Here is a 19,773-nt window from a genome sequence, read left to right as displayed (position 1 = left end):
GCTCATCAGCAAATTCGGGAAAATAGCACCACCAGCCTGAGGGGGTTGCTTAGCACCATGCCTCACGTCGCCTTAGCAATCATCCATGGCCTGTCGTGATCACTATCACCTACCTCTACTTCTCTAGCCTCCAGCGTCCATCTGCAGATTACACACAGCTCCGGGGGTGGGGCACGTAAACCAAATTTGTATGTTACTGACGGCAAACTTCGCTCTCTTAGAGAAGCGGGCACTGGAAGCATCTCACATACTGGCCTGTGAGTGGATTTCCACTAACAAGTCATAGATTCTCCCTTCCAGGAACTCACAGTCTAATCAGAAAGATGAGGAAGTGGATGGCCAGTGCTCCCCACCGTGGCAAATCCCTGGCTGAGATTCCGAAAGGAGACAGAGGGAGATGGAAAAGGGCGATGGCCCTCAGGCACAATTAGGAACTTGCCAGTCAGCGCAGCCTCACTCAAGAAAGCCTTCCAGAGCCAGAGAACAGCAGGAGTAAAGGGAAGGGGGGCCCAGCGGGGAGGGCACCTCGGGGAGCGGCTGCGTCTGTGGAATGAGGAAGGTTCACGCGTGTTGGAGCTGAAGTGTCAGCGACGTCAGGGTACGGTGCTGATTCGAACTGCCACTAAATAAAGCTCTGATAATAATACTCCTTCTTCACGCTTGTATAGCACCTCGACAATTGACAGAGTAGTTTTACTTCCGTTTCCTCACTCGTCCCTTTAAAAAACCCTGGCGAAGCAGTCAGCAGCTGTGCTCCCGGACCTCACCTCCGAGGGGCTGGCCTGAGAGCCTGGGAGGCCAGGGTAGTGCACACCAGCCCGCGGAGCCCTGGCCACACAGCCCACAGCTACCCCACAACGCCCTCTCTTTCCCCCGCTGCCCCGGAAGGGTGGGTGCCGCAGGGAGACCAAGGAAGCACAGAGGTGTTAGGGACTCACTTCAGCTAGAGTTCAGGGCCTGGCAACTTTTGATTAGAGGGCCTCTGAAAACAGCGCCCCCACCCCGACTCGGGGGAGCACTGTGCCGGTGTTAATGGCTGCCTCTGCTTGAGTTCCCACCACCCTGAAAATTCTCTGGAACCTTCGGTATGTACAGCACGAAAGAGGCAGCTTTCCCGCCTGCTCCAGCTTGGAATAGACACAACTTGGGAGGAAACCCAGGGGTCCCTCCTGTTTTCTTTCCCCAAGTCCTGCTAGAGCTCTTTACTTATTCTTGTTATAATCCCACTTCGTCCCTGTGTCCTTTATACAAAAGACCCCCAACCCTCCACCTTCCCTAGTTTTATAAAGCTTTTTACCAAGGAGCTGCAAGTCTGTAGTAAGGGTAGATGGTGAAAAAGGAAAGCTAGCCACACTTTTCCCTCCAGAGGTAATTAGGCTAATTCCCCTCAACCGTTTTTCCACAATATTCAGCCTGTCTGTGTGTGTAAAGCAACACCCTTTTCTCAGTAGCTTCCCAGGGTCCTTCCGCTTCCTGTGGCTGGGATGGAATCTGGGGCCTCAGGCCCAAGGCTCTGGTCATTGTAGGAAATGGAGCAGATAGTATCACTGGAGCACCATGACTCTAGTGTATCCATCCCTCCAACTGCAACATCAACGGCAGCCCGTGTCTTCTTGTGGTCACACCAGCAACCACAAGAGAGAACGTCTTCCACGCATTCTGCAGCATAATTTTGTTTTGGCCTGGATTCATTTCTGGTGCACATGGCTGACCTATTGCTCCCTGTTCATTCTCTGTGCAAAAACTGCTCTGAGGAGATTCTTCAACTTTTTTCTTTCTCTTGATAAGATACAGGGTTGCACACAATGATTCATTCAACCAACAACTATTAAACCCCTGTGTACTGACAATGTTTTAGAAATTTCTTTATGGTCGTAAAGGACACAGTCCCTGTTATCAGGAACATATAGTGTGGGGCTGGGGAAGAGAAAGGAAGTTGAGAAAAGGAGGAACTAGAGTGTCATGTATTGTGTCCTATAACAAAGGGGAGCTCAGATTTCGGTGGCAGAAGATCTTGGTGGAACATGATTTCTGATTAGGAGTTGACCATAGCAAGGAAGAGGAAAGGATGAGAACATCCCAGAAGGTAGGCGCAGCATACACAAAAGCAGAGAGGTAGGAGAAGGAGGTTTGTTTTGGGAATTAGGGGAATCCATACACTCAGAATGTGGGGTGCTAAGAGAAGCATTATCCAAATGCTGGCCCCTGCTTCCCCAACGGCCTTCTATTTGTAAGGTCGCTGCTGAGTGTTGCTGTGGAGCATAGATTTTATTTTTGTCTATGCAAATCCATTTTGAGCCTCTCTGAGATTAGTCATTGAGGTGATAGAAAGAGCAACAGACCTGGAGACAGATGATCCAGAAGCGTTTTTTCAACAGCCTCTCCTCAAGCAGTTCTTTAACTTCTCGTCTGTATAGTGAAGGTCCATTCACGAACTCAGCAAACATTCTCTAAGTGGGTATCTGGTACCAGATAGAGCCGAAAGAGGTGCCTGGATGGCTCAGTTGGTTAGGTGTCTGACTCTTGGTTTTGGCTCAGGTCTTGATCTCAGGGTCCTGATATCGAGCCCCACCATGGGTTCTGTGCTCAGCAGGGAGCCTGCTTGAAATTCTCTCTCTCCCTCTGCCCCTTCTCACCTTTCTCTTGCTAAAAAAAAAAAGAGAGAGAGAGAGAGAGAGAACAGAAGTAACTCCTGTCTTCATGAAGCTGACGTGAAATTCAGTAGAGATAATAATTTCTGTCTAGGGGTACCTGGGTGGCTCAGTGGGTTAAGCCTCTGCCTTCGGCTCAGGTCATGATCTCAGGGTCCTGGGATTGAGCCCCACATTGGGCTCTGTCCACTTGTGATCTCTCTCTCTCTCTGTCAAATAAATAAATAAAATCTTAAATAATAATAATTTCTGTCCTAATCATTTAAGGACCAAAATGGATAAGGCATATTTTGTTTTAAAAGCATAAAACACTATAAAAATGAAAATATAATTGCCCAGCCTCTGGTGTAGGATGAATATACCTGAGAGCTAGCGTCACTGTCACACACAGATGTGCATAAAATACCTGTCAGCTATGAAGTACATGTGGGGACAGAGTGAGAGGGGAAGGAACATAGACGTCCCGGGGGTATGTGAGCTGAGCTTCCCATAATCACATCACAAAATGTAAAGAAGAAGTGGGAAGGGTCTTCTTCCCAAGGGTGGGCTTGCCCCGCCTGATCCCCAGACCCAGCGAAGCTCGAGGCAGCAACTTAAAGCTAGTGTGTCCCAAAGCCACATGATTGGGAGGGAAAAAATGAACTCTGTGCCATTTTATCTGGGAGACCATCACAATGCCAGGTTCAGATTTGTAAGAGCCAGTGGAGACTCATTCCGTGTTCAGCACATCAGTTTGTACTGGGAACCCCGTTTGTGGTTTGGCATACAATCCCGGATCAGAGGCAGGGATCACCACACTCTCAGGTCTCAGGGATCAGAGGGAGTACTTGCACTTTGTATCCTGGGCAACATCAATGCTATAGGAAAAATTTAGAAGTGTGAATTGAGAGTCATTTTGCTTTTGGTAAAGAGCCCTTCTTAAACCAGGCACTAAATTCAAAATCATAAAATCTAATGACTTGGAGGTAGGCCTTTGAGACTGAGGACATTGTAGCCCAACCTCTCATTATACAGAGGAGGAAGCCGAAGCCAGGGCAGGTGCATCAACTTTCACGTGGCCTCTCTGTGAGCTAAAGCTGAATCGAAGGTAGAATCCAGATTTCTTAACTTCCTATTTTTTTAAATAATTTTTTTAAAGATTTTATTTGAGATAGAGCAAGAGAGAGAGAGAGAGAGAGAGCACAAGCAGGGCAGAGGGGCAGAGGGAGAGGGAGAAGCAGGGATCCTGATGCAGGACTCAATCCCAGGACCCTGGAATCGTGACCTGGGCTGAAGACAGGCTCTTAACAACTGAGCCACCCAGGTGCCCTCTTAACTCCATATTACCTCCAGGTGTATTTGATGTCAGGGGTGAGATTCATACTCCGCCCCTCCCCCACCAAGGTGATTCATAAGGTGGGCAGGAGTAAATGTAGATAAGGGTGATACAACGGGGGAAGCATAATTATCTCCAGACCTAGCACTAGAAGCACATGACCCTTCCTCAAGGTTGTGCCTTTAGCCTTGCACAGTCTTCTTGCCACTCACCCGATCGCTAACATGTGCTGGGAATTCTATACGCTCTCCTAATAACTCTTTCAATCCTCCGAGAGACTCTGTGAGAAAGCAGCCGGCCTTATTCCCGGTTTACAGAGAAGCTGAGGTACAGAGAGTAGTTAATCCTGTGGCTCAAGGGCAAATGGCCTTTTAAATGGCAAAGTGGGGCCTCCTACCTGGACATTCTGGCTCCAGAGTCTACGTTCCCCCACCCCAGTGTGGCTTCCCTCCCCCGCCCTTCTGCATTTCGGGCAGGCCCCACCCTTCAGAGAAGGAAGGGCCCCGCTTTCCTCATACACTTTGGATGTTGAGTTGATTTAGTAAAAATCAGGAATTGACACCTGTGTCCACTGTGTGCCTCTGTGGACCCAGATGTTTCAAAATCTCATAGGTCTCGCAGAGGGAGGTCTATAGGTGAGTCCCAGGTGAAGAACTCGGACCCAGGCTGGGCCCTCCCAGAGCTTTTGAAGGCCATGAAATTCCCTCTGGCCATTTCTTCTCATTCTTGAGAACGCCTTCTTTTTAATCCAGGACTGTTGGGCTAAGGTAACTCACCAGGGCTCTCATTTTCTATTAATAGGACAAAACACTTTTTTTTAAAAAAGTATTTTGAAGTCATTATAACCTCACAGGAAGTTGCAACAATAGTAAAAAGGCCGTGCACTCTTCACCGGGGAAAGGCATTCTTCGAAACAAGTGGAACTGAGTTTCCTAATGGAATGCGGATAATGGTGATGCTTTAGGTCCTTCTGAACCATTAGTGATCATTTCCCACATCTGCCACAGACAAGCAACGATTACTGTTTTCAAATACAGAAGGCAAATTCAAAGGCCATGTTTTTGGCAACTGAAAATCATAGGACTTGAACCAGGAATTTTTGGCTTTTTTAAAAATGTGACAAAAAGACTACTTCTCTTTGTCTGGGTTGTTAGAGTTTAACTCTTCCATAAACCCTTGGACACGGCATCGCCTGGAGGTGTCCGGTGAGGCGGTTTGCTGGATATAAAACAGGGAGACGTGAGCTCCTTCACGTTGAGCAGCTGCTCTGGTTGTTGGCAGTGCTGGTCACCTGGACTCTGGGGACTTCTAGGTTCTGCACTGTCTTCACCACTCTTAGATCCCACGTCCCTTCATTTATCTGCTTCTTCTCTTCCAGGAATAGTAACAGTAGCTCCTCCTTAGTCTTTCCTTTTCTGGGTATTGTTCATGTTCTTTGAAAACCTGAGAAAGGCGCCACAGAGTTTGTCGAAAGCTGAGACTCCGTAGTGGCGGGATCAGACAAGTCAGTGGAATCCGGACAAACATGCTCCACTTCTGTTAGCCAAGCCCAGAGGGCAGAACCAGGCATGGACCCAGGCCCTATTATCCTGAACAGAATGTCAGGCGCAGACCATATGGCAGCCCCAGCAGGTCATCTGGTAGAATAAGCCAGTGTTCCAAAGGCAGGCTGAGTCCTTTGGCATCTCAGTCACGCCTTGGAACCCTGAGCTCTTCCTTTGTCTAGAATGGTTCCTTTCCTGGAGGCCCACGGGGAGCAGCCGGGCCTGGCTGGGGCTCCGGGTACGCAAGTGAACAAAAGAAGAGGATTTTAATTTCTCTTGTCACCAAGTTAGGCTGGGAAGCCCTGCAGTCCTCCCTGAAAAAAAAGACACGATCTGTGTTCGTATCTGCCACGATAATCTTCTGCTATCTAATTTTCTTTTTTCTTTTTCAACTGTAGAAGGTCCCTATATTTTGTGTTTTTGCAAAGCTAGTCCTCCTCTTGATCTCTTAAGAAGTTGATGTGTTTGTCATCTGTGTGGATCCTCTTGGCTTAGGTATGGGGCTCATCTTCCCACTCTTTTCTTGTGTCATTTTCACATTAAATGAAGATTGTTCCTAGGACAATTTACCTTTAACATGTTACCCAGTTTGAGTCCGGATGGACCAGCAAAACTTTTAGACAAGTTGTCACTAGAATTTGGCTCCCTGGAGCCGTGGTTCTTCTCAGAGGTCAAATTCTGAGATCCCTGTTTCTGATTTGCTTAAGATTTGGCAAAGACAGGTTAGATCCTGTTTTATGTCCCTTCCTGCTCAGTTCCTTTTAAGTTCAGTTCCCTTTTGAATTATTAATATTTGACCAGAAGCATTACTGATGGAGATATCGGTGTGCTTTGCTTTAAAAAATTTGACTTAAACTGAAAACCTTACATAAGAGCTGCTTTAATTTTTAAAGAAAACTTTCAAAAGAGCTAGCTTTCCTCATGCATGTAAAATGAAATGAAAATAAACAAAATTTACCCAACTTTGGGGAAGACCTTGATTATAAAGGCAAAGCATTAATAAAGAACACAACAGGCTTCCATACCCTACGGCGTGCCTGCGTCTCCTTTCTGGGGCATCTACTGCCACCTTCCTTTTTTCTTCTATCAGAATCTAGCCCAAAAGAAAGATCTTATAAAGCGATTCATACTGATTTCTGGCTTGATTATGCTTTAGCACTACTTAACTTTTTAACTGGAAAAAAGGCTATCGGCCAAAATAAAGAATTCCCCATTGCAGGATCTCTGCCTAATGACTGGCTGATTTTTATTTTATTTTTGTTTGTTAGGTAGTGAGGAGTCAAGTAGGCTTCCTGCCAGTCCCATAGACCCTGTTCTTTAATCTCAGGAAGAGCTCTGCTTTCCTCTCCTTTGTTCTGGGAAAGCTGCAAAATGAACAGGAATTCCAGGAGGGTGTGACAGAAATCACTTACTCCTTTGGCCCTTGTTACCCATCACTCCTGGATGAAAGAGCAATTTGTTAATGATGGGTAAGTGTGGAAAGAGGCATCTGTTGCCATTTGTAAAGAACCTCTTAGTTTTGCAGCACCCGGAAACTTACGAACTGGGGGCTAATGAGGATTATGTGCCAACATCATAGGAAAACAATTGTAGTCTCAAGACTGTAGGTGTTTGGGGGAAATGGTAGCAACAGGTTCATGTGGCACCTGTGCCATAGCCAAGTCCCAACATGTGTACAACCTCTTTCATATACCTACTTCTTCCTATATTCATTAAATACTGGCTGAAGACCTCCTGGTCCCAGTCCCCTGTGCCTGATGCTGGGATAGAGGATGACTAAGATCTACTCTCTCTTTCAAGCACCCCACTTTAATAGAGAAAGTGTGAAAATAACTAATTACTATGATATGATAAGTTCCATAATAGAAGAATTTACATGGTAGTACAGTATGATTAGCCATCCTTAGGAGAGCAGTGTGGCCAGAAGAGAGGAATTTGGGGTTGAGGGGAGGAATAGAAAAGAGGCAAAGGCCAGGGACATTTTGAGTGAATAAATAGTTTCCAAGAAGGGTGTTTCAGAGAGAATAGTGTTTGCAGGAGACACTGCTTTGGGATCAAAGTGGAGAAGTATTGGTAGATGAAACAGAATCTGGCAAGAATCAGATTGTGGAGAACCTTGTAAATCTTGAAAATGAATTTGTATTTTAGCCTCAGGCCTTTAGGAACCATTGAATTGTTTTTAAACAAGAAAGTAAAAACGATACTGTTTGTGCTTTGAAAATATCATTCTAGGGGCTTTTGCAAAATGAACTTAAGTCTACAAGAACAAAAAACAGTTAAGAATGTGTTCTAGAGCAATAAAGGGAAAAATAAATAGGGTGTGCTGACAAATTGGAGAAAATGATAGAGAGGGAGAAATCTAGGATGACTCAAGTGTAAGGCTTGAATGAGTAGGATATTAAAAATATCAGTAATGACAACAACAATAATAGTAGTTGTAATTATTGGACCCTTACCAGGTGCAAAGGGTTTGGTTACATGTGTTATGTAGATTATTTCACTGAATCATTGCAATGATGTAAGTGCTGTAATTATCCTCATTTTAGGTGAGAAAACTTGCAACTTTGAGAGAGGAAGTAATATATCCGAGGTCACATGGTTGGTAAGTGAGAGTGCATGAATTTGAACACAGGCACATTGAGCCCAGAGCCCATGCTCTGAAGGGGATTTTGTAGGAGGACAAGTCAAGGCAAAGTATATGAAGTTCAGGTTTGCACCTTCTCAATTTAAAGTGCTTATATTTTACTGAGGTCAGAGTATCTGGCAGAGACTTGGACAGCTGGTCCTGCAGGAATGTGGAAGTGCTGGGCATATGGATTTGGCATTCATCAATTAATTGGTATTAATGAAAAAGGTGTGGCGCAGATGAATCTCCAAAGAGCCAAGTGAAACCATGAAGAATCACATCTGAGAGTGAGTGTGTTGGGACAAGTTGGAGAAGTTTGCTGAGGAAGAGTAGCTAGACAAGTAAGGGGATTACTATGAAAGCCAGAAGTGACAGTAAGAGTTGAGGAGGGACCAACATGCTTAAAGAGCTTGGGGCGATGAAAGATTTAGAATGAGGGTTGAGTTGGGTTTGGCGATTTGGTGGTTGATGGGCAAGGGTTGAAGTTAGACCGAAGTGGGTTAAAAATGTAATAAAGAGTGAGAAAATGGAGACAAGGGGCTCAGACGTCCCTTAAGAGAAACTCGGTGGAGGAGGTGAGAGGGAGCTAACACAGGAAATCTCGGGAACAGGGGAAATACTGTGTGTCTGTGATGGGAGTCACTTGAGACGCTCACATATTGAGGTGAAAGAACCTGTGGAGCAATGGGGGTTACACTAGGATGTTTGTCTGAGTAGGTAGGAGCAGCTGCCCCTCTCTCCTCCAGCCCCCAGAAGATCATGGACTCTTAGGGAAAGAGGTGTTCCTACATGTCCAGCCCACTGCCCATCCCCACTTTTATTATATGAACTCAAGCCAGAGACTTATTGGGGATCACACAGCAAGTCTGTGTTCCTAAATATCCTGGTTCCTGGTCCCTTTCCTCTCCTGCTGCCAGTGCCAGTGGGAGAAGAATCCCTGATGTGTTCTTTATTCCAAGGCCCCGGGTCCCCACAAGGGTTCTTCTCTGCACCTTGAAGATGCACATCCTTCCAGATTCTGATGTGTCAGCAGGAACTCAGCTGTGTGGAGGGTGAGTCAGAGAGCTGATTCATCATTTCCTTGACAAGCCACTGGGCAGCGTTTTAGGTGGTTGATTATAAAGTGTCATTAACATGACAATGCTCAAAGCCTTTTCCTCTACCTTTGTACCCAAGTTCCCAGTGGGCAGAAGGGTCTCAGATTCAAGGGTCTTTCAGCCATCTCTTCCTGGCCCAGAATTAGGATATGTTTGTTCATACATGGTACCTGGTCCCCAAGCCCATGTGAAGGAGAGGATTAGGTGGGTGTGGGTAGGGTAGCACTAGAGATTCCATAAACAAGACAGTTGGTGCTCTTCCAAGAGATCCCATTGGTCAGGAGTCACTTGGTGAGCCTGGATGCAGGGAGCTACCAGCTCCTCAGAAGGGCCCAGAATACCCACCTCAACTCTGCTTAAAGATCTTCTGGAACTACTAGTGGTTCATCTTCTCTTCCTCTCATCTTCTTATATTTAAAAGGCTATGATGTCAGCCTGGTTGTCATATCATTCTGATTAAATACTAATGTTGAGCAGTTATTAAAACCTACAGCCCTATACAGAACATACTGCCTGGAATCCAGACATATAAATGTTATATAAACATGAACCTTTTGTAATTGACCTTCAATTACAACCTTCTGAGTCTTCGTAGGTCCCAAAGAATAACAATTAACTTGCTTCTCTCTGCTCTTTTTCAACCTACCTAAACCCACTGCTCACTTTCCATTCTGTCCTGTGGGGCTGTTAGGCAGCAGACCTATAATTCCTATAAATCCAGGAGCCATCATTCACTCTTTCTCATGGACTACATTGTGAATTGTCCCCTGGAAGTTCATAGACTATAGAATGAATTGTTCCCCTTACAGTACAGCTCTGGTTCCATCCCGTTCTTTCCTTTAGTTCACAGCATACTCAACTAAAAGAATGCTATTTGGGAGTAGAACCTAGAGTTCCCTGGGTCTGCTGCCTTTTGTTATAGTTGTTTATTTAATTAACAGTATTAAATAAATCTAGATTAGACAGGATTCTGAAAGGCTATTCTTGCCCTGAGAGATTCAGTAGAGCTTGTGGTGATTCAAGGCCCCATGATTAGTTTTGTTTCGTCCTTCATCTGCTGTTCATTTGCAGTTGTCTCAAGTACAGACAACTGTGAGACATGTTTATCTGCAAGGCACTGAGAAGAAGCTTCCCTAGGCTCTAAAAAATATTAGGAAGATTTAACTAGGCCAAGGATGGGGAGGCAAGAAGGGACATCCAGAGTGAAAGTAGGAACAAAGGCTTGATGCAAGTAGGTGGAATGACACAGTCCATGGCCAGACACGGGGCCAGGGTGGTAGAAGCACAAGTAAAGAAGGAGACAGTCTCAAATAAAACTGGAGACAGAGACAGGACTCAGAACACGGGAAGTCTTAATGGCCCCATTGCAAAGATTATGGCTTTCTCTAAAGAGTAATAGAAAGTTACTGGAGGATTGTGAGATTATATGATAAGCTTTATATTCTGAAAGATAATGCTTATTGCATTTAGACATGACTGAAAGACAAACAAGGGGTAGGCAGAATAGGTAAGAGGTCAAAAGAATGCCATATAAAGGAAGGCAGGGAATGGTGGTGTTTTAAAAAGCTGTGAACAGTCAACTATGTCTAAAGGTACTGGGTAATTATATGAGGGCTGGAAGCATCCATTGCATTTAGCTACCTACAGGTCATCATGTCTTTACTGAAAGGTGTTATTAAGAGAGAAGCTAGAACAGAGGAAGTAGAAGAATGAGTGGGAGGTGAAGAAATGACAGCAGTGAGAATATAGAACTTTAAGTATCTGTGAATGGAAGGAAAGAGGTAGGTGGTAGCTAGAGAAGGATCTGGGGTCACAGGAGCTTTTTCTTTTTTCTATTTTCTTTCTTTCTTTCTCTCTCTCTCTCTCTTTTTTTTTTTTTTTTTTTTTTTGAGATGAGAAGAGAAGCCTAGACAAGTTAAGTGCTAATGGATAGTATTTAATAATAAAAAATTAAGAGACTATACTACTAGAGAGAGAGAAAAACATATCCTATGTTTTTCTCTTCTAGGAAAGAGAGAAGGGGTTGGGTTTAAAGTACATGGAGAAGACTTAGGGGGTGAAAACTTCTCTTAAAACAGGACAGAAGGAAGAAACACTAGATGAAGAGGCAATGAGTCTGACTGGTAATGGGAAGGGGAGGGAGGAAGTTCCTATCTCATGACTTTTACTTTCTGAGTGAAGTACCTATGGGGCAGCAGGGAAGATGCAGTGGAGAGAGGAGAAGGCCCAGCTGAAGGCTTTGAAGAGAATAGGAAAATTTAAACTTACTCATTTGGGGAGTGGGCAAACCTGGTAGAGAAACAGTATCCCCACAGATTATAGTGCTACCTGTAGTCAGTGCCCAAGAGTTCTGTGATGTTACTACCACATTGTCCCAGAGTGTGGGTGTCTTCACTGGGGCTCAACTGCTCTGGGGCAGGTATAGAAGGTGAAGTGTTGAGTCCATCCAAGAACTTTACAAGAAAGGCTGATAAGGATACAAAGGATGAAGGAGTCTCAAATATGGGCTAAAATATTATTGCAATGATTGACTATTGACTGTTACTTCTAAGATGGATAAAGTGATATGTCAAGATTGAGGAAGCCTAATGAATTGGAAGAAATGAGATCAGTTAGGAGACTGATGGCCCTGATGAGAAGGAACAGTCATGGTGTAAATAGTCAGACAAGCAAACTGGAAGGACAAGAGATTGAGAGCAAAGCATGCAGTCCTTGACTTTATGAGTTTTGAGGTAAAGAAGCTAAAGCTGATGACAAGTGCCAAAACGGAACCAAAGACTGGGTCTACTGAAGTCTTTGAAAAGTTGGGGCGCCTGGGTGGCTCAGTGGGTTAAAGCCTCTGCCTTCGGCTCAGGTCATGATCCCAGGGTCTTGGGATCGAGCCCCGCATCCGGCTCTCTGCTCAGCGGGGAGCCTGCTTCCCCCTCTCTCTCTCAGCCTGCCTCTCTGCCTACTTGTGATCTCTCTCTGTCAAATAAATAAATAAAACTTAAAAAAAAAAAAAGTCTTTCTTAGAGAAAATGACTAGAACATTATCAGCTAAAAAGGAGGAGGAGAGGTAGGACCTCAAATAGGAAGATTTATTTTGAAGAGCATGAAGTTCCAAGATCTGGAGGAGTAATTGGGAAAGTGGGAGAAATCAATGCCACTTTCAGATCCTGAGGTATATGCCATAGGAGAGTCTGAACAGCTCCTCTTCTAGAAGTGGCATCCCCAGAAGATAGCCAGAGCTTTAAAATCAGCATGGTATCTTTCTGGGTTCTTTGTACTGGGGATAAAGGAGGCCTACTCAACTTCTGAATTCTCATTTCCTTTGCACTAATATAATTTTCAAGGAGAAAAAGGCTCTATACCAATTTATTTATCTGGGATTCATTAATTTTGCATTTGGCCACTATTCTATAACTATTAAAAGAATTTCCATTAACAAACCCTATACATTATCCTGCTTAAAGAACTCCCTTTCAGTATTTCTTTTAGTCTGATTTGCTGACAACAAATCTCTTGGCTTTTATCTGTCTAAAATGTCTTTATTTTGCCTTCATTTTTGAAGAATATTTTCACTGGTAATAGAACTCTTGCCTAAGAATTTACTTTTTTTCAGCACTTTAAAAATGTCATTCTATGGTCTATTGGATTCCATCATTTCTATTCACAAGTCAGCTGTCAGTAATATCCTTGCTTCTTTGAAGGTGAAATACCTTTTAGCTTTTAACATATTTTTTTCCTTTGTGTTCAGCGTCTTGACTATGATGTGTTTAAGCATGTTTTTCTTTGTATTTAGAAGTTATAGTTTCATGAAAGTGAGACTTATGGTTTTTGGCTAGTTTTGAAAAAGAATGCCACCATTATCTTATCAAATGTTGCTTCCATCCACATCTCTCTCTCTCTCTCCACTCACCAGCACTCCGATGTTAGGTGTTTTCGTAAGATCCTACGTGTCTCTTACTCTCTTGTCTGTTTTTCCCAACATCTTTGCTCTCCATGCTTCTGTTTGATATTTTCTATTAGCCCATTTTCTGGTTCACTAATCTTCTCTTCAGCTATAAGAAATACATTGCTAAATACATCTATTACAATGCTTTAATGATTGTGCTTTTTTTGTTGTAAAATTTCCATTTAATTCTTTATTAATAGAGTCTAGTTCTCTGGTGAAATTCTTCATTTTGTCACCTTTTTTTCTTGGACAAAATAAATAATTATTTTTTTTTAATTGATACCTCATAATTCTAAAATCTGGCTTACCTATGGGCCTGTTTCTGTTGCCTTCCTTTCTCTCTTAGTCTTCGTTCTTGGAACATCTAGAAATTTCCGTTAAGCAGTTTGTATTAAGAAACCGGCATCTCCAGATAATACGATTTTCCTCTAGAGATGACTCACCTTGCATTTTATTCAAGGAGCTAGAGTGGGAGGAGATTACATCTATTCAATCCAAGACTTAGGTTTTTGGAGACCAAGTTGGAGTTTTATACAGTTTGGTCTACCTCGTGTTTGCTCCCTCTCTTTAGGGTATAGACCCTCAGGGCTCCAAAAGAAAGCCTGTAGATAGTTATTGGGACTCCTTCATGGTGGGTTGTAAACTCGATACTGCTAAAAATCTGGCTTTTCTTTATAGCTACACTCTCATCTTTAGGTAGTTTATGAATTAGCAAATCCTGGGGCACCTGGTGGCTCAGTTGTTTAAGTGTCCAACTCTTGTTAGCTCAGGTCATGATCTAGAGTCTTGAGATCAAGCCCCGCATCAGGTTCTGTGCTCAGCGGAGAATCTGCTTGAAGAGTCTCTACCTCTGGCCCTCCCGCCACTCTCTCTCTTTCTCTCAAATTAAAAAAAAAAAAAAAGTAAATATTGAAAAAAAAAAAAAAAGAATTAGCAAATCCCATAATATGAAATCAAGTGCCAAGTGTGGAGCTCATTTCCTGGCACCCTCCCTTCTCTCAAGAATACTGTCACTCAAACCCTTGCTATCTTGGCAGCTCTGAACTGCTTTTAAGAACTTCCCTCATTATATTTAGGTTTTAACATCAGATATATGTGGGAGATGCCTATATATAATACCAAAAAATGACAAATTTTATTTACTCAGTTTCCCCCCTTCTCTGGCTAAAAGGGAAAAAAAATCTCATTTAGGCACAATCTTTATGATACCCTTACACATGAGGAAGGTGGTTTCCTCCTCAGAAGCATCTATGTCTGTGACACTGGATCTTTTTTTTCTTTTAATTTTTTCAGATTTTATTTATTCAATTGTCAGAGAGAGACACAGCGAGAGGGAACACAAGCACAGGGGAGCTGGAGATGGAGAAGCAGGCTTCCCGCTAAGCAGGGAGCCCGATGCGGGGCTGGGATCCCAGGACCCTGGGATCATGACCTGAGCCACAGGCAGACACTTAATGACTGAGCCACCAAGGGGCCCCTGTGAAACTGTATCTTAATCCTCTAAGAACACCCCTATCATTGTTAAGATGGTATTCATAAATGGTTTTGTGAATGGTTGTACATGATAAAATAGTAATAAACATTTCTTTCCCTTTCTGCGGTCATTTTTGCCCAATAAGATGTAACAATAATAGTCATAATAATACCCACTAAAATTTAGTAGGCATTTACTACAGGCCAGTCTCTATGTTAGATGTTTTAGATAGGTTGTCTCATTTAATCCTCAGAAGAGCCTAGGAGGTGGTAATGGCAATTTTCCTAATTTACACTTAAGGAAACTAAGGCTTTAAGAGATTAAGTCTTAAATAAGGTCCCAGAGCCAGGAAGTAAACGGCACAAGCAAGTTTGAAATAGACTTTTCAAACCCCAAGGTCTATATTCTCTTCCATCATTTTGTCTTACCTCCTCACTTGTTCTAAAGGAGAACATAACTATTCTCACATAACAGCATAACTAGTCTCACAATTTTACTGAGTCCTGGAATTCTGAGATATTTCCTTAAATAAGGTAAAAGCCAGATAGTCTGAGGGGTTTATATGCAAATAAATCTCCCTGGTTCATTTCTCACAGGTATTTCTAGATCCTTCCCTTCCCGACTCAGTCTTACTTTGATATATATTTTACATTAACTACTTCCATTTATAATTTCTATGGCAAATCTGAAAGTGATTTTTTTTAAATAAAGCTTTATGCAGGGACAGGAAGCAATAAGTGGTGGGGCTTTATTTTTAGACGATGAGATAGGTGGGGGAAGGGTATGAGGAGAAATTGCCTTCTGCAGTGTCAGATGAGTTGAGTGAGTTATAGGAAATGATAGCTCAGCCAGCAACTTGGTGCTTGCCAGTGAGTCAGCCGTGACTTCATCCTTACCCTCAATGCTGGAATCACAGATGTGAGAGACACCCTTCCTGGTGAGGGCCCCTCCCTGTCCTGATCTCTGGGATATCAAGGTTCTGCCTGCATGATGTGAACCATTCAGTTACCTGTCATGGTAGAGAAAGATTCACAGAACCGTTTGCCTCTTATTTTCCCACAGATATTTCTAATTTCTTTAAGATCAATGGGTACTCCTGATTTTTTCCTCCTGACACCTGGCAGAAACACCCAGTGGTTTCCATCCAGAGGATGAACTTTGGAATTGATATCATAGCAGAATGTTTTTCTTACAGCAATATTTCCATGTGTTTATACTACTTCAACTTTCCAGGATCTGTATAAATGGTGAAACATGGAAGCATGCTGGAAAAGTGAGACAGGAAGACTCTGCTTTAGGAGAAGTCATACATTAAAAGAGGTCACCTTGTCATTATTGAAAATATGTGCATTTGATAAGAAGACTAGAACCAAATCATTACAGTTGTTGTGTTGGGATTTTCAGATTGACAGTAATTGTTTTTTCACCTTCTTTTCTAGGTTTGATAAATAAGCTCAAGTTGTGAAAATTATTCTAAAAATAATCCCTTTGTACTTTAAAGTAACTTAAAATAACTCTCTGTTTGTGGAGGGGAAATGGCCAAATAGATTTAATATTTTAGGACATCTTTTTCCCAGACTCTGGTCGGATTCTTAGGTCAAGGTCATGTGCATGGTGTTCAATAAGGAATGGGTGAGGAGGACTAACTTTGCTCAGAATTTATGGGAGCCAGACATTTACTTCCTTTTCACCCAGTGGATAAGGTGGTATTATCCCCATATCATAAATAAAGAAATGAACGCTCAGAGAAACAGAAGAAGCTTCCTTAGGTCAATCAGCTAGTAATTATGGAGTTCCAACCAAGCCCAAGTCAGACTACTGTCAACACCCACACTCTTTCGACTCAAGTACAAAACGATACAGCCACAGATCCCACTCCACCATGCTTTTAACAGGGCATTTTCGATGTGTTAACTTTCGGCTGGATTAATCCTCCAGTAAGAAAAAAATGTACTTCAAGGTTGTTCTCTCTTTTGCAAACCAAGGATTCTAAAACTCACATATACTTGCCTTCTGCTTTAGTTAGAAAGACAAACATTGAGAGCATTGCATAGCTTACATGCCTGTGCCTCTGTATGTTTGACATGAAGAAAACAAAAGAGGCATAGTAAGTACCCAGTTTAGTAGTTGGACTCACCCAGAATTTGAAGTGATTCTCATGATCTCTCCTAACATTCTTAGGTAGATGAGAATGGAGATAAAGCTAACTGCTATACTGTTCGGTATAGTAGCTGTAGGTGATCATTGTGGCCGGGATAGGGTAGTACTGTTGCAAAGCAGAGCATTTGCAGTTTCGAAAAAGCCATCCCGTTGGCCCAGCAGAGCCCTAATTTTCTTTTTTCATAAATTAATAACAGCTAAAGATTAAAAAAAATTTTTTTTGATGGATAATATGCAATTAATGCCATGGGCTTTGTTGAGATGCTGCCATACAATATATTGCATATTGTAAATGTACAGTTTGGTAAAATGTAACATATGCATACACCTGTGAAACATCACTTCAGTAAAGATAATGAATATATTCATTAGCCCAAAAATATTTTTTGTAATACTATATTTTTGAAGGAAAAAAAAACAACAGTCACTTCGTTTCCTCATTTAATTTGATGAAAAGAGAGCAGACAGAGACTCAGGTGATGTAAGTCTATACCCTGATTGTGCTCGAAAGAGCCCCTTGAAATTCAGTGAGTCCCTTAATTTTTCCAGCGCATGGTTTTCTCATCTTAAAAATGAGGGGGTCGGACTAGATGGTCCCTAAGGCCCCCTGTGGTTCTAAAGTTCAATAAAGCTAAGAGGACAGGCATGTTAAGGGTATTGGTTTGTGTCCAAATGGTTTTATGTAAAAAAGGAAACTTCCCCAGTGGTCTGGTGTCAGCTGTGCTGCTTTAATCCTGTCCTGCTTAATTGATAGATCGTGAAATCATTTCATTTCTTTTCATTCTCCTTTCACCCTGACTCAATGTCATTCATGTCCTTGTTTCCATGTTGGTCTTAGTACGCTAAGGGAACTCCTTACAAATTTAGGGCTAAGGCTTGAGTAATGCTGGAAGTTTGGCATTTGGCAATGCCTTTAGCTAGGATCTGATGAGGGTGACGGGACCATCAGCTCCCTGGATATTTGTGAGACAGCTTGGGCATTTTATGGGAGGGGTTGCAGAGACAAGCTGTACTGGGTATATTTCAGGGTGGGGGAAGGGAAGCAGATTGGAGTTTAATTAAAATTCTAATCCCAACTTAGCCCATCTTCGTGCCAAGTCAGCAGCCAGCATTTCCGTTTGTGGTTCTGGTGATCTTGCTGGGATGACATACATAGTTACCTCAAAAACTCTTGCAAATGTGCCTACAACTTCGTTATGCTCACCAGATGCTTCGATCAGGCCTGGCACGTTGCCATCTTCAGCCTGTGTTTTCAGAGATGCCTCACCGCCCGCTGCCAGGGCTCCCGACGGGGGCAGGGCCCTGGAGAGAGCTCGTGGTAAAAATTGAACTGATTACAGATGAGCAAGTTGCATCACATGAGAGACACCTTTCCAAATTGTTTCTGCTCTCCAGGTAGCTGAGTGGGATTTCTGAGGAGGGGCAGCTCCAACTTCATCTTGGCCCACCATGAGGTTCTTCCTGCCTTGTGCTTACATGCTTCTCCTGATGATTTCCCGGCTGAGGGCCGTCAGCTTTCCCGAAGATGACGAACCCCTCAATACTGTTGATTATCACTGTAAGTAATCTAAAGAACATTCTTCTTTTCTGAGAAGGGAGCTGTTTTTGGATTTGATCCTCTAAATGCATTTGTTTTTAGAAAGAGAGTTTTATATGTCTTAAAACTGTTTTTGCATATTAATGGATCTAGAGTCATTTCTTAGTGTTTGGAGCAAATGGGACAGCTCTGTTGGTTGCTTTCCTAAAGCAACCCATGTATAGGTTTATATATTTTCTGTTAAAAGAAAAAGACCGTTTGCTAACATTCACCATCCTTCATTCATTTATATTCAAGACCATAAGAGAGGAATTTAGTTAAAACCCTTCTACAACTAGTATATACAGCTAATCAATGCTGTATATTGATTCTTCAGCTCCATAATCCTGACTGATGGTTTAGCCCATTTTTACTTGCAGATTCAAGGCAATATCCGGTTTTTAGAGGACGCCCTTCAGGCAATGAATCCCAGCACAGGCTGGACTTTCAGCTGATGTTGAAAATTCGAGACACACTTTATATTGCTGGCAGGTAATTTTCCTCTCGTTGGTTTATTAGATTAAAATTCTTTTCTCTTGTGGTGCTTGCATTAATGTGTCTAGTTCATGAAAAACTAATATGTGATTGTGATCAAAAATTGCAAGTAGCCAAAAATATTCACTGAGAAGAGTCAGTGTTGTGTACCAGGAACAAAATACAGGGCTAAAGCCTTCAGTGGTGCTATTTTATTACTGCTATCAAGAAATCATACACCATTTTTTATTCCTAAAGCAGCAGGGGGGAAAAATCTTTCTTTATTCTTTTTTAACTTGGAATTATTCAAGCAAATATTAGAAGTATGCCTATGCTAATACCAGTAGCTGTTTGACCCATGCCTGAAGAGAAGAGCTTTCTTTGCTCCCTAACCACAGTGATATATAAAAGCATCTCACTAATGAAAAAGTCCTCTTTGTTGACTTTGTTGGAGACAGAGAAAATCCAAATGATCTCCAAAATACAATAAAGGCAGATCTGTAACAAATAAAACAAGAAGCAGCAGTTTAACATTTTTATGCATTCACATGATTTGACTTACTGCCTTGTTTCCAACAGGGATCAAGTTTATACAGTAAACTTAAATGAAATCCCCAAAACAGAAGTAATACCGAGCAAGGTGAGCAAGTGAAATTTATTTGCATTCCCTCAGAACTTGGATAACGTCTCCCTCCCCTCCCCCAATTTTTGGTTCAAATACGAACTTTGGTTTTGCTTGATTAATACAGAAACTGACATGGCGGTCAAGACAACAGGACCGAGAAAACTGTGCTATGAAAGGCAAACATAAAGTAAGTAGAACAGACGAGTCATCTGCCAGAGTGAGCCTTTAGGTGGGCTTTATCCCACAATGTCAGCGTATGGGATGTCTAACAGTAACTTAATTATTACTTTCTAT

General features: G+C 42.6%; 1 protein-coding gene across 14 annotated transcripts in view; it reads left to right on the top strand.

Annotated features, from left to right (window-relative positions):
• The window catches only part of SEMA6D (semaphorin 6D), a 176,892-nt gene that overhangs the window by 144,180 nt on the left and 12,939 nt on the right, over positions 1 to 19,773 (top strand). For 12 of the 14 annotated variants that reach the window (XM_032856573.1, XM_032856575.1, XM_032856581.1 and 9 more), the window contains exons 2-5: positions 18,200 to 18,362; positions 18,761 to 18,872; positions 19,434 to 19,494; positions 19,604 to 19,666. In XM_032856573.1, the coding sequence (XP_032712464.1) occupies positions 18,254 to 18,362; positions 18,761 to 18,872; positions 19,434 to 19,494; positions 19,604 to 19,666 (345 nt within the window). In that variant the 5' untranslated portion in view covers positions 18,200 to 18,253. Of the gene's footprint in view, positions 1 to 6,733; positions 8,113 to 8,382; positions 9,189 to 18,199; positions 18,363 to 18,760; positions 18,873 to 19,433; positions 19,495 to 19,603; positions 19,667 to 19,773 lie in introns of those variants that run through there. The other 2 variants (XM_032856577.1, XM_032856574.1) reach the window with 2 other exon arrangements.

Source organism: Lontra canadensis, unplaced genomic scaffold (assembly GCF_010015895.1).
Source record: "Lontra canadensis isolate GAN:19392208 unplaced genomic scaffold, GSC_riverotter_1.0 scaffold12, whole genome shotgun sequence".
Taxonomy (NCBI): domain Eukaryota; kingdom Metazoa; phylum Chordata; class Mammalia; order Carnivora; family Mustelidae; genus Lontra; species Lontra canadensis.
Note: the sequence above shows the minus strand (reverse complement) of the source record. Positions and strands in the feature narration are given on the sequence as shown.